Source organism: Mugil cephalus, chromosome 1 (assembly GCF_022458985.1).
Source record: "Mugil cephalus isolate CIBA_MC_2020 chromosome 1, CIBA_Mcephalus_1.1, whole genome shotgun sequence".
In the NCBI taxonomy this organism is placed as follows: Eukaryota; Metazoa; Chordata; class Actinopteri; order Mugiliformes; family Mugilidae; genus Mugil; species Mugil cephalus.
Window position 1 is genome coordinate 11,832,621 of NC_061770.1, and position 15,264 is coordinate 11,847,884.

At 43.9% G+C, this 15,264-nt stretch overlaps 1 protein-coding gene across 11 annotated transcripts; it reads right to left on the reverse strand.

Annotated features, from left to right (window-relative positions):
- Positions 1-15: 15 nt before the first annotated feature.
- LOC125011242 (protein kinase C-binding protein 1-like) lies at positions 16-14,980 on the reverse strand. Of its 11 annotated transcripts, none has more exons than XM_047590405.1 (21): positions 14,757-14,980; positions 14,424-14,659; positions 9,310-9,380; positions 8,582-8,745; positions 6,999-7,142; positions 6,497-6,610; positions 6,267-6,359; positions 6,023-6,110; positions 5,884-5,939; positions 5,713-5,790; positions 5,507-5,622; positions 4,927-5,402; positions 4,661-4,789; positions 4,403-4,552; positions 3,804-4,310; positions 3,167-3,631; positions 2,938-3,080; positions 2,627-2,707; positions 2,456-2,534; positions 2,052-2,291; positions 16-1,202 (listed from the first exon to the last, which is right to left on the reverse strand). In XM_047590405.1, the coding sequence occupies exons 2-21, from the start codon at positions 14,435-14,437 to the stop codon at positions 1,024-1,026; spliced, it is 3,387 nt and encodes a 1,128-aa protein (XP_047446361.1). In that variant the 5' UTR covers positions 14,438-14,659; positions 14,757-14,980; the 3' UTR covers positions 16-1,023. The 11 variants fall into 11 exon arrangements, with proteins under 11 accessions (XP_047446361.1, XP_047446319.1, XP_047446326.1 ...); XM_047590363.1 differs by having other exon boundaries at positions 6,999-7,220; XM_047590370.1 differs by having other exon boundaries at positions 6,999-7,220; positions 14,753-14,980.
- Between the last annotated feature and the right edge of the window lie 284 nt (positions 14,981-15,264).

Genomic DNA, 15,264 nt, shown 5'->3' on the forward strand with positions numbered 1-15,264 from the left:
AATTTATGCACCAAATTAATAAGAGCAGTTTTATTTTTTCTTCACGATACCATTTATCGTATGTACAATATGTAAACAAGAACGAGACACAATCTCAAAACAGACATGCTTACAGGAAATAATATTCAGCCAAAATGCAGTTTCTATGTACGTCTACCCAATCTGAACAGGACTTACATCACTTTTTTGGGTAAAACTGATTAAAACAGATTTTGCTCCAAGCAGGTCATTCACGTTAAGTGATTTATTTTCAAATAACTTTTTTTTTTAGACACATAAAAATGTGATTTCAATAAACATACTATAAAAACATATAACACTATAAATATTGTCCAGGTATCTTCTTACAAAAACTTTGTACAGTTTAAATTTTTTTTTTTAGTTCTTTTTAATAAATCCGATATTTTTAATGTAGGCTTATACAATGTGGATCTACAATACAAAACTGGTATGAGACTGAAATGCCACCGTTGACATGAAGAGTACATGGTTGTAACCTAATTTTTAAACTTGCATTACTCAAACCACCTCATTGACATGAAGTATATATTATTTTAAACCAAATATGAAACTTGCATAACTCAAAATATCTCTGATGGCACCTTGATAAATGTGAATCAAAGGTTTATGGCTGTTTCTATGTTTTGTCTCTCAATATGGAGAACAATCAACAAAATAAAACAGTCATGAAGTACTTAGAAGCAGCATTGAAAGTGGTAAAATGTAGAAAATATTCTGTGGGTTGATACAATCATGATCAGAGCAGAAAAAAAGTAGTAACAGAACTCTTAACATATACTACAGTATGAAAAACATACAGACTCACATTTTCTTTCTCAAGACAGACTACTTTCACATGGTGAATCCACCTTTACACAGATGTTAAAACTGAGAATGGGGGTGAACCAAAACGTGTCCAGCGAAGAGATGTACATACGCGAAAGAATAAAACCTAGGTGATTTGTCACAGAGGCCTTTAAGCACCATGTTTTGAAGCTACAAATTGTGCATGTAGTGTATTAGTTAGGTCACAGTAACACCAGCATTGTCCTTGTTTTTGTCCATGTATGTGGGAGAGTTGCTTTTGTCTGATATGGATCCTGCGCCCGGAGGCAGTGTCTGTGTTGCAGGAGAAAGGCCGGATGATTTGGCTGATGGATCCGAGTTGGGTTCAGCCTCTGGTTCCTGTTGTGATGCCGTGGCTGGTAGAAAAAAAACAAAGTACACCATGAGAACATGCAAACCGTGTATATCAACAGGACCTGCTTCCTATTTAACAGGTTGGGTAACAAGGTGCAGATGAATACAGCTCACAAGGATGCGATTTGTATTGTTATAGAAGTCTTTTTCTGGGGGACAGGCGTCCATAGGGATGGTTAATAGGAGACAGAAGAGGAGTGAGGACTGAGATTCATTTCACGGTCATTTTGCATCTGATGCTGGACGCAAGATGAATGAAAGAATACAACCAGCGTGAATAAAAGCAGAGTGGAAGATGTGAGCCTTCAATTTCAAGCATGATCATTACAGAGGGAAACTAAACTTCTGATAAATCTTCTGATTACTTAAAGGAATCCCGCATCCTGGTAGATTGTTAATTATGTGTTAAACTGATTTATCTGATCACGTCTGCATCCTTCCTGCCATGAGTCCTACATGTCAAATAACATTTTACTTTTGGGTCACAATACTTGATGAGAAGCTTCATCTGCAACTGGAAACAGCAGCACAACACACTGAAATGCGGAAGCACTTGCACAGAGCAAACACAGGCTGACACAGGCAGCTTCCCCCATCATAAAGTCAGCCCAGACTACAGTACTCTAAATTAAGAACAATGGTTCTGGGCCTTTTCCTCTTTTTTTTGTTGACTGCATTAAAACTGAAGAATGGAACAAATGCTTTGGTATTTGTATCTGCTGGTGGATTTTATGAGTCTGTTTCCTAGACCTTTGCATGGCTGCTTAGTACACATTCATAAACATCATTAGTTTTTTCATCAAGTAAGAGGCCCACATTTGATCTATATACTACAAGAGTGTTTATGTTACCTGACTGTGTGCAGGACTTCATGTGCTCTGGCCAGTGGGCTTGCTGGCAGGGGTAATCACAGTAACTGGTATTCCAGCAGCAGTAGAAGATGGCCTCCTTTCTGCAGTTGGCGCACCACTGTTTCTTTTTGGTCTCATCCACCGCCTGCTGCTTCTCCAACTCCATCTGCTTTTTCACCTCAGCCACCAGTCGTTCTCTTTCCTGCTCCAGGCTCTGCCTCATCTCTGCCATTGTCAGTTCTGCATTCAAGGGAGACGGGAAATAAATAACTTAAAAGCCATGTTTATGTAAAAGAAATACAAGAAATATCTGTCATTTTATGATATTCACGTAAAGGCTGGATAAACGACACGTAAACTCCCAGAGGTGCAGTAACAGACGTGTCTGCAAGCTGAAAACTTACCCAGATTGTGTTTCATTTCTGACAGCTCTTGCTGATGCAGCCACTGGAGCTTCTCAATCTCTATCCTTAACCGTCGAATCTGTGGCAAAAGCAAAACACACAGGCCGATAAGAATCGCCTACAAGTAACATTAAGACACATTAATAAGCACTTATTTGAATGCCACTTTACCTCGGAAATTGTATTTCCTGATGTGCTTTTGGAAAGATCATTGTAGATTTCAGTCATCGTCCCTTTTATTGTGTCCATAATCTGCAAAGTTTTGGAAAAATCACGTCATATTACAATTAAAGTACAAAGTTTTAACTACTTTTCAGTTAACAGAGCAGTAATTACATTCATATGTAATTAAATTTGGTCGTAAATTTGGTCTATGGTTTTATACAGGGCTTCTTTCGTTACAATATGTGACATATGACAGGTGATAATCAATGCAAAGTTATAAAAGGCTTTTAATCACATGTTAGAGGATTCCAACTTACTTTGTTTGTGTATTTGGCTATATCTGCAGCTACGTCTGCTGAGACAGTCGGGATCTGCAAGTCTCCTGACATATAAGAACTACCGGACGTGGCCTGGGATGCTGTTGATGAGGACGCATTCTGTGATGGGTCTTTTTGTTGCCCTGCAGAAGATGAAGGGAGGGAAATTATACGTCTATAAATATATTAAGTTTCACGCTGAGATGAATAATTACGCAGGTGTATATACCCTTGGCTGCTTGTCTAGTCTGATAGCGGGTGCTCGAGGAGTTCTGCTGCTGCGCCTGTAGCTGCTGAGGGCTGCGTGTCTGCCCCTGACTCTGGGCCTGTGTCTGCACAGCTGACTGCTCTCCGTGCTGCTGCTGCTGCCTCTGCACCTTCTGCATGTGCCACTTCTGAGAGGACGTCTGAAACTTGGTCGGATTCCACACCACTGCCCTCTGCACGGCCTGAGCCGTCTCTTTAGGCAGTAGGGGGCGCTGTTTCTTTACAGCTGCGGGTGCTGGGGACGTTGTGGAGACAGGGGAGGGGGCACTGGTCGACGCGCTGGTAACTGTGGCGGCGCTGGTCTGACCAGAGGCTGCAGTGGAAACCAGGTTGAGTGCCGCTGTGATCGAGGGTTGCAAGGACTCCTTCAGGTTGGAGACCACTTCACGTGCAGTTGGGACGGATGCAGCAGATGAAGGCAGTTTACCTGAGGAGAAAAAATATAAACTGTTACTTAAATGTGTGGCTTTCTACCGGAAAGAAAAACCTCAGACACTAAGGTGATAGCCCGACAACATAGATAAGAACGCTGTCAATAACTAACGGTGCTCTAAAAAGACTTGAGAACATTTTAATATAATGATATTATCGTCTCTCACCCTCCAACTTGACAGTAGACTCTTTGAGAGTCTTGACACCAGAAGTCCCCAGCTCTCTTCTTGCCCTCTTTGAGTCTCGGCCTCCGTGTTCATCCCCCAGGTCAATCACCAGCTCCCGTTCAGAATCAGAGTCTTGCTCAGCAGCCGACGTAGCAGCAGCAGCAGCTGCTTTGCCCTCCTCCGGAGCTTTGGACTTGTCCGTGAGGGGTTGAGATTGGGGCGTCCGAGGCTTGTCCTGGAGGTCCCTGTCTGACCCATTGCTGCCTTGCTTCTCTTTGATCAAGGGTTCAGGGGTGGCTTTATCCCCAGTCCCCGCAACTCCCTCCTTATTCTCTCCATCCGTGCTCGCTTTGGACACTTTCCTCTCTGCTTTGTCCTTGTCGTCCTGTGAGGAGCTCTTTGGCTTGTGTTCCTCATCGCTGAGGTACTCGCTGTCGCTAGAGTCCGATTCCTCGGAATCACTGTGATCCACGTCTTTATACACGTCATCGGAAATCTCATCAATCCCTGTGTGGAGAAATTTGCATTCTTAGTTATATGTTGTACACAGCACTACCAAGAGACAGTATGTTACAAAACACAGCGCAAAGTGTATGTACCGAGCTGTGCTTTGCAGCTTTCTATAGTCTTGTCCAGACTCCTGATGGGTCTCTTTGGGGTAGAGAGGGCAGCTGGCGCTCCCTGTTGTTGCTGCTTCTGCTGCACGGTCTCACTCAGCTCCTTCAGATCCATTTCAGCCTTCACTCGATCTGAAAAGAGCAGTGTTGAATTTAGGGACATGTTTACGACTTCGATGATTGTGCGATGATTATTAGTCTTCAACATGAACAGGGCATGTTCACACTGTCAGCACTAACCCAGGTTCAGATTGAGGATGCCGCCTGTTCCTGCATTCCTCTCCTGCTTGGGCACCAGTCCAGGGTTAAAAGGCTTCGGGCTGCTCGTCACACTCCCCCCAGGACCCATCTTCCCCGAAACAGGAGACGCTGTAATAAAATAAAAATAAATAAATAATAATAATAATACGAGCTCAGTTATTTTGCTTTAAAAGGTTTGATTATAATATCTCCACGAGGCAAACCCTGCACTCGTTGCAGCCGGGGCAATGTAGACTCGTATTTACCGGTACAGTCCATAGATTCTTCCCCAGTGCTGTAGTGGAAGGCAGGATTCCTGCTGGGCTTTTCCATGTCTTGCTCCCCATCCGACCCTGTGTGAACCGAGGAGTTTGTGCTCATGGGAGACCGAGGCATGTCTGTCATAGACACCCGCCGGCTCATACCACTGGGTGTAGAGCTCTTACTGAGGACCATCTTAGGAGACGCAGTTATATCGAAGCTGAAGCGAAGTTTATCTGGTTTCTCCGTCTTGACCGTCCCAGCACTGGGGTTGGAGGGGTCCAGGAGCATCTGCAGCTGGTTGTTGGGTGTGTAGGGAGTGCGGAAGGGCGCGTAGTTGAAGACCCCAAATTTCTTGCGAATGTTTTCCACATATACCTCCATCTCTTGCATGGCGCTGTTGAAGATGCTTTTAGTTTTCTTCACAGAGAAAGGGATCTCTTTGGACATGAGGTAGCAGTTATTGATGGGTACCCAGGCCCTGTGTGGAGGGGCAGCACAACGAATAATGTGATAAATTAAAACAAGTTCAAAACGAGTTTAGGCAAACAACTCAGATACAACCAGCACAACCAGTTGTCTCACCTGTCGTGTTGCCCAAAAAAGCGTGCATCTACTTGTCCATCTTTCTCGCGAAGTGCTTTTGCTGGCCAGAAAGGAAAGCCCTTCAGCTTAGCCCAGACCAGGGGGTGGGGTTGACTCTATTGGAGAACAAGCAAAATAATAAAATATAGCGCTTCAAGGGGCTAGAAAGCAAGCTCAGAGTGAATAGATTCAAGAGAAAGACCTACACATGGCTCACAGAACCAGTTGTCCCTTTTCTGGCATGAAGACAGGTAGCATTCTGGACACACCTCAATCTCATTCATCTAAAAATGCACATTAATCGACACAAAATACATCAATAAGTATGAAACATTTACAGAGATGTTGTCATCGTTAGGTTAGTAAAGCTTATTTACCTCATGCTCACAGATCTTGACAATAACCTTTGCAGTCGCAGTTAATTTATGATTACCTGGAACAAAGTCACGTGTTTATTTAACTTTTTCCACTTGTATATTTAGAGACGGAATAAATATGTATTTTACAGTGGCCTACCTCCGTTGTAAATGATGCAGTTGTGTAAGATCCATTTCATATCAGCCAGAAAAGCTTCAGTGCAGCCGTACATTTTCTTTTTGACATTCTATCAAAAGTGAAAATACTAAAATTAAAGCCGAGAAACTTCAATCAAATCAATTATTCACATATTATGGCGTGTATACAGCATATCGTTTAGTTGTGTTTGTACAAATGCCCGTTCTCCAATTTCAATCCGCAATTACAACATAAATATTAGTACCTTCTCTAAAGTACACAAGTCCATGGGATGGAAGATGTACTCCGCATAATCCGGGTGTTGTTCCAGAGACACTGGCTTCTGAAACGGCTCAGTCTGCCCGTTTCACACAAACAGGAAAAATAAACAGACGCATTAGCCAGAAAAATGTGCACGGCATATTTTCACAAGTTTTGAATTAAAGAAAAAAAAAAAAAACACATCTGGACACAAACTATACAAAAAGCCCTTACCCCAGGCTGTTTAATCTTTTGGAGTGCAAATTTCAGCAAATAGGAGAGCTGGTCTATTGTCAGCATCGTCATCGCCTTGCTCTGGGTTTCAATGCATTCAGCAACTGTTATTTTCTGAAAAATAAGTAAATAATGACGTCAATGAATATTTCATTTAAATAAACACCACGTAAAAGAAACGAACGCTAGTTAGGTCGCTACTTAGATCTTTGGGAAACTTTAGATCATCGTCTATATATGTATAAATTTGCCACGGGGGAACAAAAATAATAAATACGCAAGTTAAAATTTTACTCCTCTAATATCTCGATTACAGCGTGAGCTTTTGGCTTGCAGGGATGTCATACCATGTGTCATGTGATCGCATTTATTTGTTTCCCCCTTTGTGGCCAAAGCCGTTCATGGCACATAGTTTGACACTCCTTTCTGTCAACAGCGCAAGCTCGAGTCCCACGGTAATTTGTGCGCACCGACACAAATACACATGTCGTCAACGAGATACCTCACACTCTGGACAGAACCAGTCGCCCTCGGGCTCGGCTGGTAGTTTGAGGCACTTGGCGTGGTACACCCTGGGGCAGAGCTCACAGCAGAGCACCTGGCCCTCGCGGTGGCACAGCCAGCAGTAGAAGTCATTCCTGCCGTCCTGCGGTACAACATCAACAGGGTCTGTGGTGAGTGCTGGCTGCTTCATATAGTAAAAGGGACCATGTCTTAGCTCTGACTGAAATGCAGGCAAGAGAAACAGGGGGGCAGGTTTCAAAAAACACGCAGGAACACAAAAAGGTGCAGTGCAACAGAAACAAGGCAGCAGTACGGTGGGATGAGCAGGGTGAGCAGCTAATAAAACACAATAAGTCCAACGTAAAATAGTTGTTAAGCAAATGAGTAAATTATCTGAACATCTAATAAAGTGACAGTTTGAACTGAAAACTAACCCAACAGGTTCTAGGGTGTGTGAGCATAAGCATGGGCCTCGAATTTCACCTGAGAGTAAACACAACACATGATTTGGTTCTCTGGTAGGAACACAGATACTGCCTCCCTGATGCAGCGTTACCAAGTAAACAGAGGCCGACTCGTTTGGTTTCACAGCTCAACGTAATGTTTCCCAGCACAAATGGTCTGGAGATATGTGTTTGATTTTTAATTATCGTGGTATAATTCAAGTGCTACTATTTTGTCCTATTTACCCAGAGAACCGAACCATGTACTCTAACGCTATCACGAACATATAAAGTATGTCTACGTCAACACAGTGTACCGTGTCTAAAATTATCTTTCAGTATCATGCAACTAAAGGTACTCAAGGGATTCACTCAGTGCTACATTAATCCAGCAAGCAAAAAAAGCACCACAATGCTTCACACCTAAATACAACCAAAGTGGACATAAATGACAACTGGTGATTGATGTCACGTTTTAGTAGAAAACACAACAAGTGTCAAAAGAGAAGTTAGTGTTCATTAGTCACTAAACTCCAAATATACACCAGACGTCTACTCTCCACTGTCAATGTTGGACACGCTGTTAGAGGCTGCTGCATTTTTAAACTACCAGCACACAGTCATGGTCCACATTGGGGTTCTCTGAGAAATTTGGCAAATCTTAACTAAAGAAGAGGCCTGACTGCTCCAGGCGAATTTGGTAAGCTCCACTTTTTTTTTTTTTTGGCATCTTTCTAGTTGTGTAGCTAGACAAGCACCACCAGCATACCCTGTCAGAATCGAGATCAAACTGCCTCAGAAACACTGTGAACCTCCAGCTTCCCGGTGCTAGGTTGGCGGGGGCTCTGTCAGTCTACTTCTCTCCAGAACTATAATAACTATTTATGAAAACATCTATTAAACTATATTAACACTATGGCTGCTTTCCAATGGAGACTCTAAAAATGTCCACTATTCCTTCCCTCTGGTTGACTATAAACACACGTGTTCAAATGTGATTAAACAACACGTCCTATGAGCTAGTTGCTTTAATTTGTTACATTCAACGTGATGAATGGCTTCGGATTATAATCCTATTTTAAAGAAGCAGCTTTTGAGGACAAGTCAGATGGTGAAATGGCCATAATGGAGCCCTTACCTGGTCCTTGTTGTTATAGCTCACGGCCCCCGGCTTCTTCTTCTTCTTGAGAGGGCTCGGGGACGTGTCTGAGGGAGAGTGTCCATTGGGGGAATGCGTGGGACTCGAGACCTTTCGCTTCTGTGGTACTGCCGACCGTTCGGCCGACCCTGGTGGATCAGGGACTGGGTGCGCAGAGAAAATCAGGTTTACCACACATCAAGGAGGCACGCGTATTGTATTCACTGCACTAGGGACCGACACATTATAAAAGAAGATTAAAAGATAGGTGCTAAGACGATAATTCAGCTTACCTTGATTAAATAATTAAAGAAAAGAAAACAGAGCTATGTTACATCATTCCCATCATCCCTCATTCTCGGAGCTCAGTGAGAAACCAGGGGAGGAAGTGTACTTTGCATTAAATTAGTTTGAGCTGGTTAATTTGGCTTTTAGTATTTTGTAAGCTTTCACATTGTCAGCCAAAAGCAACTAAAAATGTTTATTGAAGATGCTACTTATTCATATCAAATTACTACTTGACTATAACAAATGCCTAGATGGCTTCCTCTACTCACAACACAAATAAGCAGACTGTCAGCCGTGATGGATTATATTTGTTGCAGGAAAACAACAAATTGTATTAGACTCTGCTGTCAAAACACACAGTAAATATTCTCCACATCCTTTGATATAAAGCGGTGAGAGGTTTGCCTCTTAATGCGAGACACTCGGCCTCAGAGACTTACCTTTGGATCGCACAGATGCATCCATCCCCTCTACCACATCAGACTCGGTCTTTATCTCCTCCTCAGCCAGACTGCAGAGCACCGAACGAGAGCACACACAAACACAGAAAGAGAGGCGAACACAAAGTCAGAAAGGGTGTTCTGAAACCACATCAGCATAACAGTAAACAAGTGGAACACCACCTAAGGCACCCGGGTCCCCGAGGACCTGTCAATAGGGACTCTGCTGGTTTCCACTGTTATTGTTTTCATTTCATTTCGCCACATCTCTGACTTTGTGGTATGAAGTTCGGGTCCTTTCCATATTATCTGTGGCAATCGGAGCCTGAAAATGTTCTTTATGTTCCAAGGGACCGAATGGCAACGATCGCCATGGCAACACTCCTCTCCACCGAGCACAAGTTGATATTCACGGCGACACATAGGGCCATTTAGCTAACATTACCCCGCACCTCGGTCCTTCAGGAGATATTTAAGATTTCACTCCAACGTGGTCACGACCGTTGCACTGGGCTTTGTTTATGATGAAACTGTGAACAGACCTAATGTAACAAGAAACCCAAGCCAGAGGGAGTTGGTCTATACCACAGAAGGGACAGGCTCTCATGGCGATTGTTAGTATGTGCCTCAAGCCCCTTCAGTAACAACCACGTACCCCCGAAGGACACAGACCCATTCTTAGAGACCGGCGGCAAGAGATTCATCTAACACGTGAAAACGTTTAAATATGCCTTGCAAGTCTCAACTGTTCCTCAAATCCTAATTAAAAGAGTCGGCCTCTTCCACTTTCTTCGTTTCCAAACCGACTGTGCGTCAATACATCAGTTTATTGTGAATCAATCACAGAACATAACACGCATCTAGAAGTGGCAAAGCCAGGTTTCCAAGGTCTCTACTCCTCCTTAACTCCTGCAAGGCATCTAATTTCATTTGAGGGAAAGAAAAAAAAAAAAAGGATGAGAATAAAAGGGGTCGGCAATAAATGAAGGTCTTTGAGAGTTTGGCTCCTCCTTTGTCGGAGCGACAGAGGGCCTAGCTCCAAGGATGTAGCCTTTATTCACGAGCCCAGAGAAGGAAACCCTCCCGAGGACCCTTGACAGGTCACACACTTGACCAGTTCATAGCTCTGGCTGCGGCTCTGGTTTCCAGCCAGGACGACGGGTTTTCAGGCTACAACTCAAAGGTCAACCGCATTTGTGGGATAAGCTTTTTTTTTTTTCTTCTCCTCCACTTTTGAAACTAAAGGAATGCTTTCCACGTCCCCTCCTCCGTCCTTAAAGAGACATTCCTCACAAAGTTGACCAAGTGTCAGTTCGCTGACAGGCACGGTGAGGTTAAAATGTGTATCCCGATGGGTTTCATGAACATGTTGACAACTGTAAAAAGAGATTAGATGCGATCACATCAGCTGCTAAACCTGCGCTCGTTCAAACGCCAAGTCACCATCCTCCACAGCGCAGAGCTTTAACAATGACTTAATCTCTTTATTCCACCAAACACAACACAACACCTAGCACTGTTACATCCAAAACTCCAAAACTGTAGCTCACGTAAATCAAGACTTTCTGAACGCATTCCTCTGTTCCTTCAGACCTTCGACGCAGCAATCACAGACAGCTTATCAAAGTGAGACTCGAGCGAATAAAAACACAACTTGAAATGACAGGCATGGGCTGAGCAGAGGATCCTCAGAAATATGGCACATGGGTATCTTGTTTCAGCTTGCCAACTGTCTCACATGCACGCACACACGCACACACACACACACACACACACACTCGCCCCAACCCCTCCGGGGCCTTCCTGTTCCGGACTGAGTGAACAAACGAGGCCCACATGAAAGTAAGAAAGCGTTAGCCAAGTCACTCTGCTACGTGTAACAGAGCCCTGAAAAGAGAGCGAACATTCGCCATCACCAGGCAGCTCATAGCTGCTGAACAAGCCCTATTATATACATACTTATAGCGCCAATGGCAAGACACTGCCGCAGCTACCGGGACGACAGAATGACCAGAGGTACAAAGGTATGATTATCCAAAGAGCTCTCTCAGATCAAGAGCTATGATCCACAAGGAGATGTACAGGCAAATAAATCCAGATATAATCCAGAAAGACCAGGTTCAAGAAAACACTGTATTCCCCTCTGCAAGTGTTGTAGTACCTGATAAGAGAAAAAGGAAACAACACTGAGTCAATGCCTTAAGATCCCACTCCTGTGAGAGACGAGCAGGGTTCTCTCGTCACAGAAAATGGAGGCCACAGCTTGCTCCCCTCCCCCCTCTCCCCCATCCCCCACTCGGAGGCTCAGACTCAGGCACTGGCACATCCATGCAGAAGGACCAGAGAGAGATCTGTGGAGATTACAGTCCAACATTTACAAAAAAAAAAAAAAAAAAAAATGTTAGGACAGAGCTTCACGGGCAATCACAGCGAGGAGAAACGCAGACAGGGAGATACGGGAAATCCAGTAAAATGAGGAGCACTCATCTTTTTTTTTTTTCTTTCCTGCAATCTTGGCTTCCCTCCTTTCCTGTGAATGCTGCTGTCATAGTATAATTAGATTCAGTTTTCAAGAAAGGGAATACACACTGTAAAACACAGCGAGATCCTGGCAAAGCTATTATCTGTACGCAAAAGAACAGGCTTTTTTTTCTTCTTTTTTTTTTTTTTACACATTAAAATGGGCAAATGTGTGTCGTATGACTTCATTTGGAAATCCAGAAAAAGGCCGTTCAACGCCAACGTCAGCCTCCACTGGAGCTACCATTGAAAACAGCTGGGATTAGTACCATTGACTGAAAAGACATCCTACGACACGAAACCCCAGAGGCATTATTAGGTTTTGTATGATTGCGGGATGCAATCAATTTCACAAGAACCCCCACATGCAGATAAATGAAGAAACGCACACCATTAACACGTAATTCTCCTGAGAACGACAACACATCCACGAGGTGGTTAGGTTTCACAAATAAAAGCAAAAATTACCAATAAGAACACGCTCGCCCAAGCACGTCTCCCAACACTTAATTTCATAACAAAAGTATGCTGTTAATATGCGCAGTATATCTGGCGTAAAAGAAAGATTTGACCTGGATTTTATATAAGGCAGAAAAGGGCGAATCAAAGATGGCTGTGGAATTTTCCAGAAGGCCCTTGCTCTCCCTGCTGCTCTCCCTCTGATTGTCAATCTTTAACCTCAACTGCAGCTGCAATTGGCTGGAGGGCCAACAGGGTGGAACATTATTGGTCGGCTGCGCCGTGCCACACAGATCGCAGCGTGCAGGCTCCCCTCTTCCTCTTAAAAAGCATTTTTGCTGCAATGCAGAGATTTCCCCCTGCATTAGACGCTTGTATTTTCTTTCGGTTTAAGCCCGCTCTTCTTGATCAAGACAGCACAAACCAGGGGAAGGGCCTTTTTTTTGGAGGGGGGGGGGGGGTCATATTTGTGGCTGCGGTGCATAAATCAGTGGCTGTCAAAGTCACCTCCTGTTACCGTGTTTATAGGCTACGCTGCCTCTAAAAAAAAATAAATAAAAAAGGCCCAGATAATTCGTTCCAGACGCCAAGCGTTACTGACGTATCAAACTGTGAATCTACCCTTCACTTCATGCACACACGGACACCGGGAGGAAGCAAAAGTTTTGGTTTTGGTTTTAGAGCTGAGAAAATGCAGATTGAAACATTGCTATCTTCAGCCTGTTGTGTACATAGAAATGCCTTGTGTCAGGCCACACGAGAAAGAAATCATTCTTTGTTTCCCCCACGCAGTTGACACTGCTAAAACGGTGCAGCATGATGTAACACAGCGCACCGTCCTGTCTGTGTCCTGGACGAGATCCTGTGATCCACATTAGAAGCAAGAAACTGTGACTTGTTTTCATACATTTATTTAAGGATGTTTCTGTCCTTGCTGTAATTTTAGAGGTTGTTCCGAGTAAAGGACGCAGAAACATGTCATACAGGTAAACATGCCTCGCTTTTTTTTGGTTTCTCAAACCCAATTTTGACTGACAACATGTAAAACCCCTTGTTTTACATTTCTTTCATATTCCTGTTTGAGTAAAAACATGAAAGGGCGCAGAGGAACAAACCAAAAACAGAACAGTTCAGAGGAAACAAAGCATTTTAAATACCCGTCACGTAAAAAAATGCCGTGAAGCCTCATGTGGTTCCTCGGTCCTGCTGTCTGATCTGCGAAGGGAAGACTAAAGTTCTCCCAAGAAGAACTCCCTCAACACAAAATGGCCACTGTTTGTGTGAGAGTGAAGGAAGCAGTTTCACAATAGTACTGTGGAGTCAAAGCAGCCAGGGGCAGTAAACTCAAGGCCTGTGACTCTCAGCAGAAATAACCTAGAGTTTTAGCACGTTATTTCTAAAAAGGAGGACTGGAAAAACTTTCAGAGCACTGCCCTCAGACGAAAGGTTTGTTTATTGGCGGCTCGTTCTCTGACCACAGTGTATAGTAACTATCTCAAATGCATGTGAGCTCATTCAGTTTTCAGTTTCTATTTTATTTTTTACATATACACAAACGTGTAAGCCAGTACTGAGTTGAGCCCTGCACTCTATTTCTTGCTAACAAGCTCATCTGTTGCCCCCTGCGTCTATTCCCCGGCCTGGCATGACACAAGAAAACAGGACCGAGCCAATCCACTTACAAAGGGTACATAATAACCCCCTTCCTCCTCCTCGTCCATTGCCCATCCCCCATTCTCTCTCTGCCAGGCTGCAACACAAGACTGTCACAACAGAAAGGGAGATGTGGGTGCCATTTTTAAATCCAGCTCTCTTTTGCATTATAAAAAAAGGAAAAGGATTTGCCATGGTCCACTCTGCCTCCTGTATGGCAGCCTGGTTGTCTGGGGCACCCATGTGACCCTGAGACATAGAGAGAGAGCAAGGGTGAGAGTCGTTACCCAACCCCCCACCCTCAGCGCTGTGGAGCACAGAGGCCTGACGAGGCCTCCAATCCACCCCAGCTCCTCCTCCTTCTGCACACTAAACTGACTTTAAGGTGTGCACACTCATCATTAGAACCCAATAGTCACCACAACAACAAGAAGGAAGCCATGTTGGTATGAGAAGGCTGAAATAAAAAAGACAGAGCTTACCTCTGTGGATGCATGGCTGCCTGACACACTGTTATGTCAACACTTATAAAACATGGAGGACACTCTCAGCCCTCAGTCGGGGAAGGCTCCGCTCTTCAGGCAAGGCGATCAGGCCCCGGCGATGTTAGCCGGATCCTGACTGGTCGCTCTCCTCGCAGGCGAGATACAAGGCCGCGCCTGATTGGCCGAAATGTTTCCTGAGTAATTATCTTTGTTCAGTGCAGGCAGGGGCAGCACTGTGAGAGTCAGAGACAGGGGAAGAAAAATAAGCACAGAGCTACGTCTCAGAACACAAAATAATGTGGTTAACGTGAGTATATCTGACATACAAACCCCATTTAACAGTGTCTGGAAGCTTCCAGGTGTAGAATCTGACGGTAGATGTCTCAGTGGAAGTCTCCAGAAGTAGAAATGGCTGCATGTAGAGTGCTGGGAGCAGGACACCATGGCTTCTCTGCACAAGCCTCCATTTTTTTATGTGGAGAGGGCCTTTGTTTAAACTCCTCCCTCCCTCTTGGCCGCTTCCAGAGAAAAGAGAGGCAACAGCTCTTCACATCTGAACCGAAATCTGAATTTCAGGCAGCTGAAAATGGTAAATTACATACGTGAATACAGTGAGGAGTTAACCATTTCTTTTCATGTGATCATTTACCGTGGTACAGTTATAATCTTGATAAGTAATATTTTGGGCCAATGACAGCAGCTGTGTGCATGTGCATGCCAGCGTTTGGCTGACTCTAATCTAAATAAAATAAAACCTGCGTTCATAAAATAGACCACTGAAACTGGACATTGAATATAGCTAAAATCGTTGTAACGATGATTAAAGATTAAATAATGA